At 39.0% G+C, this 14,955-nt stretch overlaps 8 protein-coding genes across 8 annotated transcripts; 2 read left to right on the top strand and 6 right to left on the bottom strand. All coding sequences in view use genetic code 12, as the record gives it.

Moving 5' to 3' along the window:
• Positions 1 to 57: 57 nt before the first annotated feature.
• COQ5 (2-hexaprenyl-6-methoxy-1,4-benzoquinone methyltransferase) lies at positions 58 to 1,020 on the top strand (the record flags this gene model as incomplete). Its single annotated transcript, XM_067694168.1, has 1 exon — positions 58 to 1,020. One exon carries the CDS (start codon positions 58 to 60, stop codon positions 1,018 to 1,020), a length of 963 nt encoding a protein of 320 aa, XP_067546515.1.
• A 139-nt stretch (positions 1,021 to 1,159) lies between these two features.
• GCD7 (translation initiation factor eIF2B subunit beta) lies at positions 1,160 to 2,266 on the top strand (the record flags this gene model as incomplete). The annotated part of the gene is made up of 1 exon (XM_067694167.1): positions 1,160 to 2,266. One exon carries the CDS (start codon positions 1,160 to 1,162, stop codon positions 2,264 to 2,266), a length of 1,107 nt encoding a protein of 368 aa, XP_067546514.1.
• Positions 2,267 to 2,279: 13 nt separating this feature from the next.
• Positions 2,280 to 2,840, bottom strand: I9W82_005030 (uncharacterized protein; the record flags this gene model as incomplete). The annotated part of the gene is made up of 1 exon (XM_067694166.1): positions 2,280 to 2,840. The coding sequence occupies one exon, from the start codon at positions 2,838 to 2,840 to the stop codon at positions 2,280 to 2,282; it is 561 nt and encodes a 186-aa protein (XP_067546513.1).
• Positions 2,841 to 2,987: 147 nt separating this feature from the next.
• HSP21 (Hsp21p) lies at positions 2,988 to 3,593 on the bottom strand (the record flags this gene model as incomplete). Its single annotated transcript, XM_067694164.1, has 1 exon — positions 2,988 to 3,593. The coding sequence occupies one exon, from the start codon at positions 3,591 to 3,593 to the stop codon at positions 2,988 to 2,990; it is 606 nt and encodes a 201-aa protein (XP_067546512.1).
• Positions 3,594 to 3,743: 150 nt separating this feature from the next.
• On the bottom strand, positions 3,744 to 4,868 carry SDS22 (type 1 protein phosphatase-activating protein; the record flags this gene model as incomplete). Its single annotated transcript, XM_067694163.1, has 1 exon — positions 3,744 to 4,868. The coding sequence occupies one exon, from the start codon at positions 4,866 to 4,868 to the stop codon at positions 3,744 to 3,746; it is 1,125 nt and encodes a 374-aa protein (XP_067546511.1).
• Positions 4,869 to 5,194: 326 nt separating this feature from the next.
• Positions 5,195 to 5,548, bottom strand: ACP12 (acyl carrier protein; the record flags this gene model as incomplete). The annotated part of the gene is made up of 1 exon (XM_067694162.1): positions 5,195 to 5,548. The coding sequence occupies one exon, from the start codon at positions 5,546 to 5,548 to the stop codon at positions 5,195 to 5,197; it is 354 nt and encodes a 117-aa protein (XP_067546510.1).
• A 219-nt stretch (positions 5,549 to 5,767) lies between these two features.
• Positions 5,768 to 11,482, bottom strand: DCK1 (guanine nucleotide exchange factor DCK1; the record flags this gene model as incomplete). Its single annotated transcript, XM_067694161.1, has 1 exon — positions 5,768 to 11,482. The coding sequence occupies one exon, from the start codon at positions 11,480 to 11,482 to the stop codon at positions 5,768 to 5,770; it is 5,715 nt and encodes a 1,904-aa protein (XP_067546509.1).
• Positions 11,483 to 11,983: 501 nt separating this feature from the next.
• On the bottom strand, positions 11,984 to 14,317 carry SSY1 (Ssy1p; the record flags this gene model as incomplete). The annotated part of the gene is made up of 1 exon (XM_067694160.1): positions 11,984 to 14,317. The coding sequence occupies one exon, from the start codon at positions 14,315 to 14,317 to the stop codon at positions 11,984 to 11,986; it is 2,334 nt and encodes a 777-aa protein (XP_067546508.1).
• Positions 14,318 to 14,955: the final 638 nt, after the last annotated feature.

Here is a 14,955-nt window from a genome sequence, read left to right as displayed (position 1 = left end):
GAGAGAATTCCACCAAATTTCACTCAACTACTCTATTGCTAAATTAACACCCCAAAGATGCTTGCCCAATCGTTTGCAAGCACTGTACTCAAGTCAGTTGCAAAACTGGCTGAACCAATTGCCTTACGAGTAATACACTCAAGGCTTTATTCAGGTGCCACACCACCACCGCCACCACCGCCTCCACCACCACAATCACATGATTCTGGAAAGACTCCACCAATAGACGACACTACCCATTTTGGCTACAAGACAGTCAATCGCGCCGAAAAGGAAAACTTAGTGGGTGGGGTTTTCTCTTCAGTTGCATCAAATTACGATTTAATGAACGATGTCATGTCAATGGGAGTTCATCGTTTATGGAAACATCACTTTATTAACAGATTAGATGCCGGAATGAGACCCTCATCATCTGAACCATTGCAGTTTCTTGATGTTGCTGGAGGTACAGGAGATATTGCATTTGGGTTATTAGAACATGCCGAAAAGAGATTTGGTGACGTTGAAAGCAAAATCACCGTGGCTGACATTAACCCTGATATGTTGAAGGAAGGTGAGTTGAGATACGCCAAACTGAAGTGGGCTGCTGAAGGTAAGAATCGTGTTGAATTTCTTGTTCAAAATGGTGAAACTATGGATGCAATTCCTGACAATTCAAAAGATGTATACACTATTGCATTCGGAATCAGAAACTTTACCGATATACAAAAGGGATTAAACACCGCCTACAGAGTATTGAAACCAGGCGGAATCTTTGCATGTTTGGAGTTTTCCCAAGTTGAAAACCCGGTTATAGACTACGCTTACCAAGCATACCTGTTTTCGTTACTACCATTAATGGGTCAATTAATTGCCAATGACAGAGACTCTTATCAGTATTTGGTGGAAAGTATACAAAAGTTTCCTAAACAAGAGGAATTCAAGTCTATGATTGAAAAGGCAGGATTCTATGTCCCCGAACCAGGATACGAAAACTTGACCTTTGGAGTTGCTAGTATTCACATTGGTATCAAGCTTTAATAATGTAAATAGTATAAGTTATTTGAAAAGTTTAAGCATAAAATTGTAGTGTAAATTCATTAGGATTTGGTTTTACTTTTTACTTTTTTTTTTTTTTCACATCTTCCTGTAACTTGACTCACTACATTCCCTGTCAACAATGTCTTCAGTAACGCCAGAGATACAGGCGCTATTGAACCCGGTAGTGGCTACCCTCAAACGACACCAGCTCAATGATGATAAAGAAGTTGCCTTAGTAATTGCTCACTTGTTGATGAAAGTCATATCGGCAGCAAGATGGACCAATACATATGACTTGATAAGTTTGATTAGAAAAGTTGGAACCATCTTATACACGGCAAATCCTTGTCAGATTATCCCTGGAAATATTGTGAGACGTGTTCTTGCAATCATTCGTGAAGAGATTGAGACAGGCTTGGAGACAAATGCAACAACGGAGAATAATATCAACTCTAATGTGCCCATGATGAGTTCAATGTTTAGTTTGCTTACAACTACAAACAAACAAGAGAATAGAAAGGAACAGGGTGCAACGCAAACAAAAAAGCAGTCAAGCGATATGAGAAGTATCATAATTCAAGGTATAAGAGACTTGGTTGATGAAATCTCCAATTTCAACGACGATTTGAACAATATGGCAATTGACTTGATTCATGATAATGAAGTGTTGCTAACACCTACTCCTACATCAGATACCGTCTTGCATTTTCTTCTAAAGGCCCGGTTAAAGAGAAAATTCACCGTTTTGGTTACCGAAAACTTTCCTAATGATTTACAAAAGGCTCAAATTTTTGCCAAAACTTTGGCTGAAAATAATATAGAAACGGTGATAATACCTGACACTACCGTGTATGCTGTAATGTCCAGAGTAGGTAAAGTGATTATCGGCACCAATGCAGTGTTTGCAAACGGTGGCTGTTTATCCCTGAGTGGAGTTGCAAGTGCTGTTGAATGTGCCAAGGAACACAGAACTCCAGTATTTGCCGTTTCAGGGTTGTACAAATTGTCGCCATTATATCCGTTCACGAGGAACGATTTAATCGAAGTAGGAAACTCAGGGAAAGTACTCAGTTATACAGATTTTGACTTGGTTGATAATGTCGAAGCGGTGGTTAATCCCCTAGAGGACTATGTTCGACCAGAACATATTGATATTGTAATCACAAATGTGGGTGGGTTTGCACCATCATTCATTTACAGAATAGTATTGGATAACTACAGGTCAGAAGACAATAAATTGGATTAAGCTTACATAGTATTTAGAAACGACTTTTGCTTTTGATAACCTTGACTAACCTGGGTGGTTTTGTATCAACACTTGCTGCTCTTGTCTCGTAGAACGACCACTGATGCGGGTCAGAAGGATATTGGTTGACATTGTATAATGTACCCCAATTGTGATCAAATTTGACGTTTTGTATCTCCGTAATTGTGGCCAAACTCGAATCAGAGAGGAATCGATGAGGACTATGTGCATCTTGTGGACTCGGACTTTGGATATCGTCAATTTCCTTTTCGATGATGTTGCACAACTGATCCATAGTGTAGTCGTTTGTCTCATGTGAGAAGAACCCTCTATTCTCAGGAGATGTATGGAAATCGGAACTTATTGGGGAGATGAACTCGTCCGTGGCTTCAGATTCAAAGTTTGAGCTTGGCAACAATTTGCTTTTCAATGATTCTGACAAGGAGTTGTCATTTGTTGATGGTTGATATAACTTGTCAAACACAGCTCTATCCAAAGTTAGTGCTTCTTTCTCCCTATCCTTTTGGAATATCTTGAGAAACTTTCCTCTCAAATCTCTCATCTTTTCCTTCATTTTGTAACAAGCTTGGTAAGTATAATCAAGAGAAATGAAGTGGATGAGATTTACTTTTTTTTGTAATTCCACAGCTTTTGCAACCAAAAAAAGAAAAGAGTAATCACTAGATGAGCGAATCATATGTTTACACTAAATCATCATACTTCAATTTCCTAAAGAGAGATTATCACTACGAGTCACTGCAACGTGATGGATATGCTCGTTATCTGCATGCATTTTAGGCAACACCAATTGGATTCCATTATCATCAATTTCAGCTTTAATGTCATCCACTTTAATAGATTTCTCAAATTTCATCGTGCTCAGATAAGATTTAGAACTAGCATGATCATTAGTACGGTCTTCATGATCAACGTGAATTACCAATTCATTCTCCTCTTCATCGAAATCAACCTTGACCTCATCCTGCTTCAATCCAGGGTCGTCATAAGAAACCAAATACTTGTCATCCTTCTCCTTTGTATGTAAAGAGTCGTCAAAGCCAATAAAGTATTTACCCGAACTGAACTTATCCCAAAAGTCATCAACAAAATGATGGTCTCTATCCCAAAGATCAGACCCTGAATGTCTTGAACTGAGTGGTAAATGATTTCTCTCTTCATCCTGCCCAGGATGATATTGTTTTGGCATGGTACGTTCTGCAATCCTTCTAGGATTATACTGTGGAGGAATTGAATTTGTGTACTTGCGTGGTCGAGACATCATCTTGTCCAATTCGTGATCAATGTAGTTACCCCAAGAAGAAAACATGCTTGTATCCAAAAGATAGCAAAAATATGGATGAATAAAGCCTCCTTTTTATAACGACTTTTGTATGTATGATCATGTAGAGCAACTACATCAAAGCAATCAAAGCAATACAGACTCAGGCCGCCACTTGCATTATTAGGCATACAAACACTATCCATGAATATATGTAGCATCAATCTTATTCAACGATGGACCCAAATACAACTTCAACTTCCTGCGATATGCTGTAGGATTCTCAGTTTGAATAGGGTTTCCTTCAAAGTAAACACATTCCAAATCAGGCAATTTTCCCAACTCCTTGCCGACATTTTCGAAACTCAGCACTTGATTGTAGGAACACCAAAAATCTGTCAATTTTGTCAAATGTTTCAATCCTGATAGGTCAGCCAACTTATTGGAGGTAACATCTAAAACTTGAAGATTGGTGTTGTTCTCTAAATTCTCAATTTTTTCAATCCCATTATGTGACAAGTACAATTCTTCCAAGTTCTTCAAATTCTCAAGGCCTTCAATCTTTCTTATTCTATTTGACTGGATTGAAAGCACTCTTAGGTTAACCAATGAGCCCAAGTTTTGCAATTTATGTATTCTGTTCTTTCCTAGCCATAATTGTGTAACGTTCACTAATTTATCAAGGTTTTCAATAACCTCAATCTTGTTTCCTCCTAATTCCAAGTTTACCAATTTGGTCAATGTGCCCAAGTTTTTGATCTCTCTTATCTTGTTAGCAACAAAGTACAAATTTTCCAAATTAACCAATGTTTCAATATTTTTGATATTCTTTATAGTGTTGAAAGATAAATCAAGATTTTGTAAATTTGTCAAGTGCTTTATCGAACTGGAGATGTGGTTAATTCTATTATCATAAAGGTCCAACTCTTCCAAGGTAGGTGATATATCCTTCACACCAACTATCGAAGTTATCAAGTTCTGTCGTAAACACAATGACTCCAATTTCTTAAATCGTGACAAGTTTAAATCTTCTAGTGAGCCAATTTTTAAATGAACAAGATCGATAAATTCAGAATCGGGATCTAAACCAGCAGTCAAATCAAAGTCTGCTTCAATTTCTTGTACATTGTTATCAGGTAATACCGTACTTGGGTACTCCACTGCCCCATTATCATTCTCTTGATTGTTGTCACCTTCTTCTTCTTCTTCTTCATCGTGAGTGTTGTCTTCTTCTTCTGTATGGGAGAGAACCGCATCAGCATCATGCTCGTGTTTCTCCTCGTTGTCAATTGTAGCAGACTTTACTTCTGGAACATTTGTCATTGTATATGTGATTGCGTTTTGAGAAAAGTAGAGGTGTGTGCTGACAATTGTTGTGTGACCCTCGCAGTCTATTTTTCTTGACCTTTTGATCAAATGTTTCAACAAAAGTAGATGAACCAATTTCTCACTGAAATTGATTCTAACACAACCTGAGTAAGTTTATAATCAGAAGGGGGAACGGATTGGCTTATCCAATCACGATTGCATATGCAAGGCATTTTTAAGTTTACTACGTCACAATTCAAGTCAACTTTATTGAGTTGATATTTAAATGTATACACATCAGTTCTCTCCTGAATTCTACCACGATAATATCTCTCCCCCCCTTAAGCATCCTCTTTGACTTCTTCTTTCAAGATGTAATCAACAGCTTCACCAACAGTCTTGATATCGTCAGCAATTTTGTCAGGGATTTCCAAATCAAATTCCTCTTCCAAAGCAACCAAGGCCTCAACGGTATCCAATGAGTCTAGTCCCAAATCCTTTTGGAATGAGCTTTCCAATGATATGTTTGATCCTTGTAAAGTAGCAACTGTTTTCAATGCTTCAAACGCACGATTAACAACCTCATCTCTAGTGATTGGTGGAGCTACATAGAATCTCAATGGGGTAACGAATGCAGCCTTTTGTACTGGCAATCTCAATGAGCGTGTAGCAGATCTAGCAGTGAATCTAAACATCTTGGTATAGTTGATAGTTTGTTCAATGAAATTCATGCTCTAGAATTTTTTTTTCTTTCTTCCTTTCTGTTGCCTGTGCTTTTCTCTCTCTCTCTCTCTCCTCTACCAATTACAAGCACAATAATGAGTGTATTACGTAATGATCATAAAGAGTATACAAAACATCTTTTTATTAACTATAACACAGTCGATTCTAATTATACATCTACTAATGTAAGTCTACCAGCGTCCATTAAGTGCAGTAACCTTCTTGGGGGCGTTCCTATTAGATGGCGCACTGGATGCTACGCTTTTTCTCCCAGTTAAACCCGAAAACTGAGATTGCCCTCCACTGTTCTGACTAGTTGACACCACCCCACTTATATATCCAGACGAATGAGTTGACTTATTATCAGACCTGTTTGAATGTAAGGAATTTTGCGTGTTTGACCGCTGTAACCGAACTCCAGTAATTGATTCACTAGCTGAAGACGGCTGATATTGGTTCGAACTAAGGAAGGACGACCTCTCATTGAAAGTGGAGGCATCCGATCTCTTGTTATGAAAGAGTGACACTTTAGATGATGCAACCTCATTTTGGTTGGCTCTCAATTTCAAACTCTGAATCTCTTCTCTGAAATTCTTTTCAAACAACTCCACCAATGCTTCGTGAGAGGATGCCATGGATGGAGGACACAACTTACCATGTAGGGTCAAACAACGGCTCAACACAATTGCCATATCCTTGAAAGCTTGACCAAGTAACTCGGCCTTGTTGGCATTTTCTGCTTTGTCTTGGTACTTTGGATCAGTAAAGAACAACCTGTATTGCCCGATACCGCCATTAACGGGGGCATCTACCGTTCCACTCAATTGTCTAGACAAGTCGCTGAAATGGGTCAGATAATCAGTCTTTTCCTTAATGGCAGTATTGATCAAGTTCTCTAACAAAATCAAGTCGTCATTCTTTTTCGTGATTGTTTGGATAGCATTATCCAAAGGAGACAATCGAACAGTTTCAGACGACTTGATAAAGCTTCTGTTCATCAACGTTGGGAAACTCAACCACGATTCATACGTAGTTTGATCTGTCCATAAATCAAAAACAGATGTAGATCCTGGAATCTTTGTCACACTCCTAAAGAATCTCAAATCTTTGTTTCTAGCATACTGTCTCACACCAAACGATGTACCAAAAAGTTTATCTGAAAATTCAAAGACCGGTTCAACAGCCTTCACCAAAAGATACCTTCCAGTGGCATTATCATCTCTCAACTTTTGCGCTTCAGCATCATCATTGATCATGATTGCACCTGGGAAAACCTTCAACAAACGTTCATGAATAGAAGTGATGTGCTCAAAGGGTAAACCCTGATAAATTTGTGAAATTACCCTCATATAGTAAGGAAATCCGGTACCAATTGCTTCAACTCTGAAATAAGAAGGCTCTAGTTTATCTGAGGACTCCAAATCCAAGTAAAGTTGAGCCAACTTGTTGTGAACATAAGCAAAACTTTTTAAATCATATGTATGTTCATGATAGGCATCTAATAATTCGTTGAAAACATCTGCAGCCTTTTCAAGACTCTTTCCTTTGATGAAATTGGTGGCCATCATTTTATACAAAAGCTCTTTCCTTTCAAATGAAGTCTGCTTAGGGAATTTTGGTCTATAACTGGCTGGAACTATTTCCTTGTGGTCCCATGTGTATGTAGCTGCCAATAGCTCCAAACTCAATGCGGCTTGCACAAAATCGTTGACTTTAACGTAATCATCGTACATAGTTCCGATAAACGAATTGAAATATTCGGGTTTACCTGCAGCCTTGATTTGCGCTCTCAACTTGATGTTGTGGAACCTTCTATCTTCGTCAAATTCAGGAGGAACAGGAACACTGGCATAATAATTCAATGTTGTACAGAAGGCAGTTAGATTTTGAATAAAGTCATAGAAAATTCCAAAAGCTTCATCCTCGCGGTCCAATCTGATGGTTGCCTTCATCCTTTTGATAAAGTTGTCCTGATCCTGTTTGGTAGGCTTGTAAGAAGCTTTTTGAAAGACTTCATAAAGACCAATAAGACATTGCTTTTCGATTTCACGCAATTCACCACTCAAGATAAACTCAGACACCATAATTGACCAAATCATTTTAACAGAAACGGATTGACATTCATCATTTCTCTGAAGTCCGAACAATATTAATTCGGAAACTAAGCTGAACTCATCATCAATAAACTCCACTTGATAGCCTCCAAATTTGTTCAAATTGAATCTGATAACATCTGATTCTGTAGCATTCCAAGCTAATGAGTCCCAAGCTTCGTTGATCAAGTATGCGGCCCTATCACGTACATCATGAGTAATTTCAGAACATGCTTTACCAGGCACAGTGGACAAATGTTCAACAGCCACTGGTGGAAGAACTGCCAATTTCAACAACGCTTTCAAATAGTTACCCCATAACACCCTATCGAAATGCTCTGACTCCTCAATTGGCGGAAGTTGATATGAAACAATCAATGGCCTTATCAACTCCAAGGCACACATGGACCCATCAACAATAATTGCGTACAAAGATAACCACTTATCCTCTGGGAAATATTTTCCCAATCTTATATATCTGATTCCAGATATGATGGTCAAGAGATCTTCGCCATGGAAATCCGCTGCCAAGTATTTAGCTGGATCAAAAAAGTCACCCTCAATCTTGGTGTTCAAGATTCTTCCAAATCCCTCATTCCCTGCAGCCGCCTTACCAATCTTTGACATAAATGCGAAACATGCAGCTAACTCTACCAAAACCTCAACCAACAGCTCATCGTTAACGGCTTGATCAATGGTAAATGAATTGAATGGGTGGGTAGTAGGGAACAATTGGGTAAGGATACGTTTTGGTTTGAAATAACCGTTCCCTCTAGTGAACTTGTTGTATCGAATGAAGGTTCGAGCCATTGCTGGCAAAAATTTGGCTAACGAGAAGCATAAATCTAAATCTTTACCTAAAGGTAATGATTTTTCCCACAATATGGTGCATATCCTGTTGAGAACGCTACAACCCAATCTAGTAGCATCAACATCCATTGGTCCAAGGAATACGTCCACTGCCCATTGAATTGATTTTGCGAGCATAACATGTCTTATATCGTCATTTTCCGCAAGTGGACCATTGAGTAAACGCAAAATCAAAAGGAGCTTACTGATTGGGATCTTGTGATCCTTAGTAGCTTTCTTGACGGTTCCATCGTAATTCAATTCATCTGCCCCCATTCCACGAAGTCCAATAGAATCAATAAACTTAATCAGCATGTCCATGATGTCGCGATCATCCATGCGCGATTTTAAGCTGATGAGATAGTCAAGACTCTCTAAAACCAACACTTGATCGTCCACCAAGGCGGAAGAATCAACAGAGAGAAACTTCTCAACCGACAAGAACAAGCCATTCAACGCATTGAGTGTAGCATCGAGCTCACTAGTATCCTGAAGGGTCTTCAATGCAATGCGCAAAAGCACGGAGTTGACCCTACACATGGATCTAGCTACCGCGTTCCAATTGACGGTAGCTCTTCCAAATATTTCACTAACCTTGTTTATCAAAAAGAGTCCTACCTGCTCTGAGTATCTGTGTTTTGCCATGAAGTCGTCGATTAAATGAAAGTATTCCTCTTGCTTTCCGAATAATGTATCCAACAAGTGAGTGATTGCTTTGAATGTATTATCCTCTAAGATTTCAATGGTCAGCCCAGTGTTGTGAGATGCACCCTGGACTATTCCAAGCAAAGATGACAAAAGCTCACTAAAGTACTTGAGCAATTGCGGAAGTTCCAATTTGCAAAACACCACCAACGAGTTTGATAATTCGTCAAGACCCTTTTGTCCTAATTTGAAATACTTTTCATATTGGAAGACGTTATCAATGGAAATATCAGAATTGTAAACCTTTCCCACATACTCTGTGTTGACTTCAACGCGGGCAATAGGAGCTTGCTGTGAAGTGGAAAGTATCTCAACGACGTGAGGCTTGGTTTTGTTGAATTCAACAAGCCTGTTTCCCGATTTATACAAAAGTTTTCCCTCACCGGCCAAAATACCATTCACATAAAATGAAAGTAAAATGAAATCATCCCGTAACGACTTTTTAGTTGGACTCTTTAATGAAACGCCATTAACCTTTACAATTTCTCCAATACATTCACCTGAGAAAACAGAAATAAATTGCCACTGCTTTTTTTCCAATTGATTAGAGGCCTTGGCAAATGTAATAAGTTCATTATTAGGAGTGCTGATTTCAAATGTCAACAAGTCATCTTTAGAGCCACCTTTGATCAAATGAACTTTGTCCATTCTCAAATAAATCCGCTCATAATTCTCTGCCAATGGATCAAAAAAGATTGGCTTGATTCTAGCAATAGGAGTTGAACCGGAAATCATATCCGAAGAAGAAGTACTGAACTGATGTTTGAACTCTTTGACAGTGACCACAAGCTTTTCAGCCCTCGGGTTAACGGCAATCCCATGACTTGTTCCTGCAATAATTCTATCAACAAGCTCTCCCCATCCATTGTTCTGGTTGCCATCAGCCGAATCGCCGCGCTTGTTCATATATGATCCATACAATTTTATTGAAAAATGATGGGCCTCACCTGACTGCAACGATCCAGTGTTTCGGGAAAAAATTCTCGTTATATCGGCCACTCCTGCAGCTATGCCTCTCTTCACTCTCCTTACATGTGGTGCTTGAGTATTCTTCAAGCTCAAATCAACCTCTTCAGTCAAAACGGTGACAAGAAAAACTTTGTTGTTCACAATTTCACTTGAAGGCACATTTCTAAACAAGGCAGCACTAATTTTCTCAACGTTGACCAAATCGTCGACTGAATCGGTGTGAACAGCAAAAGCTTCTGTTAACCGCTTGTGTGAATTACGAAGGTACATGTAAGCGATAGTACCAGCAAACCCAGGAGGCTGATAAGCAGAAGAACCTGAAACTGATTTGAAGTCCACCAAAATGTGAGACGGAGGCTCGTGTCTAAAATTTTTGCTCAAAGGTGGCGTCAACGAGTATTTTTCAACGTAGTTATGAATTTTGATTGGGAAATTCTGATCGAGAGCACCTAACTCACTGTTTAACGCAATCAACGCAGGGTTAGAGTTTCTCCAATTGAGTACCCGTCCACTATAAGCATCTCTTGCCAAAATCGACTTGTAACCTGAAACATCTGTGCCATCGTTCTCCAAATCATACGCTTTTGAATCAATTCTAGCCGTTTTAGATGCTAGTAATTTGGGGATTTTATTAAAAAAGAAAACAACAGTTTCTTTCGCAACTCGAGCTTCATCTTCTGTCAAAAGATCATACAGCAATTTGATCCTCGTTTCATTCAAAGAATGATAAATCAGCACCAACTTGGTGAAAAGTCTAAACTCTCCCATAGAATACAAGGCAAAAATATGCGAGGTAAGTAACTCCAAAGTGTACTTGATTTCATCGCCCAAATCTTCAACTTCGTTGTAACTGTTTGGAAAAGGTGGAATGCGAGGCGTTGAATCCTCTTGCACACCATTGGTTGCTTCCTTGTGATCCTTCTCCGAATCAGCAATAGTAGGAACAGCAGACGCATCCACTATATTGTTGAACTCTTCGTTCACCTCCAACTCTGGGTATGGTAATTCACCAGTGATCTTGACAAACTCCAAGGGAAAAATCACAACTTGAACATCCTGCACCGGCAATTCATCCAAGTTACACGAGGTAGCAATGTACTCACTAGGCCATGGTTTTACCACAGCATACCCTCTTGCCCACTTGTTATCCTTAATGTCAAAGATAAATACTTGATCACCAGGGTATAAATTTTTAAAATGGGGACTTCTCAACTGTGGATGTCTTTCATTTGGTAAGAACGGTTTCAAAACCCGACCTTTGAGAAAGGAATTAGTTCTTGCCCAAGTCATAGTTTGGAGGAGAAGCTTAGTAGTGTTGAATGTAAAATATTAATACAATTGACGACGACCTGTTTTTTTTAATGAAATTAATTTATATTAGTGTTGAATTTTTTTCGATTTTGTATTATTCCTATAAGAACAATAGAAATTTCAAATGAAAATTTTAACCAGGCGTGGGTTACCCGATGCACTATGAGTAAAATGGAAAAAGAAAAGAAATAAAAGGTAGAATTCCAATTGGATCTAGAGATCGGTAAGTGATGGATATTAATTTAAAGGCAGCTGCCATGTATGATCCCGTGGTTACAGGGGATGCTGCAGCCGTAAATGAATTAGTGGGATGATTTTCAATTTTCAATCCAAAAACAGAATTTATGTTTAGTTACGATTCTGTGTAATAATTTTAAGCGAAATATTGGATTAGGTAATAATTGACAAATGTTCTAGAAGTAAAGCCCATTGGACCGATCCTACCAATTAAAGGAGAGGGGGATGTCCCACGAATTTCAACTAGGCTAAAAACGATAGCCATTTACGTAATACCTCCTTGAAACTCTTGTGGTTGTAATCTGTTCCTCCATCCCAGATGTAACGGTCCATTTCAGTTCTTCCTGAATCAAAATCGAGTCTATCCAAACTGGTAATTGATGAGCCCTTAATCACTCTATAACCAGTATAGAGAACTGCAAATACCATCAATGACCCATAACTTGAAAAGAAAAACAACGTATTCCACTCATGTTTCAAAAATACAACAAAGCCCATAGCTAATACCATAAAGAGTGTGGCACACATGCCCACAATGGCAGTGTATGGTTGAAATGGTGATTTATAAGGATATGATGGATCGTTTCTACTCATTATATCTGGTCTCCTTTTTAGTCCAAAGTAAAATCTAACAAATGTTAAGCACATAGCAAACCAGACAAATATTCCAGAAGAAGCAATCACACTGTTTAGATTTTGGAAAACAACCGTGGCGGACTCAGACACACAAGTGAAAGATAATAGTCCAAATGCACCGGCTAACATGACAGCATTGTAGGGAATTCCATTACGGTTACAATATGTAAGGAATTTAGGCGCCTTGCCCTGTAAAGCCAACGCGTAAACCGTCCTTGAACTGACGTACAATTGTGCATTGCCACAACTGACTGCAAAAAATACCAAAAATACATTGGTGACAGTACTGAAATCACACTGTCCAACACTCTGGAGGGCTACAATCCAAGGGCTTTGAGCACCACTTCCATATCCAGCAAACACTGACGAATCGTTGGAGCAATGTACACCACCAACTGTTTGGATGGCGATATTAGTTGGAAAGTCGGAGGCATCAATACCGGTTTTACCCAGTAGGTATCTGAGCAACCTAGGATCACCGGCATAAATATTTAAAGTGACCAAGAAAGCTGATAAGCAGTAGAATATGACAATTCTCCAAAACACTCGTCTCATAGCCGAAGGTAAAGCCTTTCTCGGATTCTTTGCTTCACATGCGGCAATACATACAATTTCAGTACCACTGTAAGCGTAGCACACAACAAGAATTGCTGTTATCAATGATAAAAATCTTCCCGTGTCGCCCTCGATCCCATCACTTGGTGGGCTTGTTCCATTATCATATAAATTAAAACTGGGTCGAAAAAGGCCAAAAATTATATTGTTTTCAAAGTCTGACTTCAGATGCATCCAGTATTTGAAGCCTAAAGCCTGACCACCAAACCCTCCTCTGTTCAATACTACCATAACAATCATCATAACAACAACCCAAAGAAGTTTAATCAAGCTTGATATGTATTCAATTTCACCAAAAACTCTTATATCAATGAGATTGCTGGTTACAATGGAGCCAAGAAAGAGGAACACAAATCCAGTTGTAGCTCCTTTACTCGAAGTGGTTTTGAGTTGGGGAAAAAATGAGAGCATGATGACTCCAGCAACCACTTCTCCAGCTACTCCAAAGGCAAAACTAAGGAAATACAACCATCCCGTAGCAAAACCAAATGCATCATCAACAAACCTCGAGCTTAGTCCGGATACACCATCAATGACAGAAACAAAGGTTACCATTTCGCAAAACGACATCATTGTGCACAAGACAACTATTCCAACAATTGCAAACGCTAATAATGCGCCAAACCCTCCAGCAATATTGATTGCTTTTCCAGAGTTTAAAAACAATCCGACCCCTATAGTTCCACCTAACGATATCATTTGTAAATGTCGTACACTCAACTTCCTGTGGAGCCTGTGTTTGTTAGTTGGATAATATAAATCTTCCACATCGGATGTATATTCCTTGTCTGGCTTATGGAATTTTAGTCGTCGGCTTTTGAATTCAGATGCTTCAGCCCCATCGGCATAGAAATCGTTTGCGAGATCTCGTTCCCTGACAACATTTAATATGGTCTCCTTTTGCTGCCCTTGGGGTAGCCTGGCAAGAACTCGACCCTGTATTTTATCATTCAATGCACTCTCTTTGACGAACTTATCGAAATCGTTTAACTCGATAGTTTGTAGTGGTATTCCATTGCCAATTTCCTTGCTGGCAAATCTTTCTGCCGCTAGACGCTCGTATGTACGTAGGTATTTAAATCTGCCATCTTCGAGTATAGGGTTGGCCGCCATTTCCGTAATCAAATTTGAATCAAGTGATAACTCATCATCTTCAGACAGGAAGGTCGATATGTCAATGTGTTCATCTGGAATGGATAAGTCCACCTCTTCTGTTTTACCAAATGCATCTCGTAGTCGCCGTAGAGACCCCGAACTTTCAGAGTCTCCTTCATGGTTACTTAGGCTTGGAAATAGGTTGACGGATGCTGTGGATATCAGACCCATCGTTGTTGTTGATATGCAGAGAGATAAAGTATATTGTTTACTCACTGTCACTTGCGGAAAGGGTTACAAAAAAAATGGCGCGAGAAGGTGGCGGCAATAAACAAACTGATTTATAGAGAAGGACAGTCGAATCAGAGGAAGAAAGACAGACACCACTCACTTCACTAAACACACATTTACTCTTCTTTTTTTTTAAATCCCAATCATGACGCCATTACAACAATGGAGGCACAGATTATAAAGACTTAAAAATAAGTTGAGTGGTGTGTATTTTTCGCGTCAGGAGCCAATGAAGGCAACGACACTGTGCAAGTTGATTATGAGCAAGCCCATTTAAAACCAACTCACCTATCTCCAAAAATTCAATATTGTAACAATTTCAAGTCATCAATGATGACATTTCAGCTGTTACACTGAAAAGAACAGATACTACACTGGATCTAAGCCAAATGGCAAAGAGATTTGGTTTTCAGAATAAGGGAGACCAGGGGAATGCGCAGTATTTATAGTAAATTTTTCTGAGGTCGTGCATTGGAGAAGAAGAGAAAATTTTTTTTACCATCTCTCTTCTTCTTCTTCATAATAAATTTCTTTTCCCTTTTTCGAATTGAAAAATTTCAATCTTTTCTTTTCCACAC

Source organism: Candida metapsilosis (genome assembly GCF_017655625.1).
Source record: "Candida metapsilosis strain BP57 chromosome Unknown scaffold7, whole genome shotgun sequence".
NCBI lineage: Eukaryota > Fungi > Ascomycota > Pichiomycetes > Serinales > Debaryomycetaceae > Lodderomyces > Lodderomyces metapsilosis.
The sequence above is the reverse complement of the archived record's forward strand: the minus strand, read 5'-3'. Positions and strand labels throughout refer to the sequence as shown.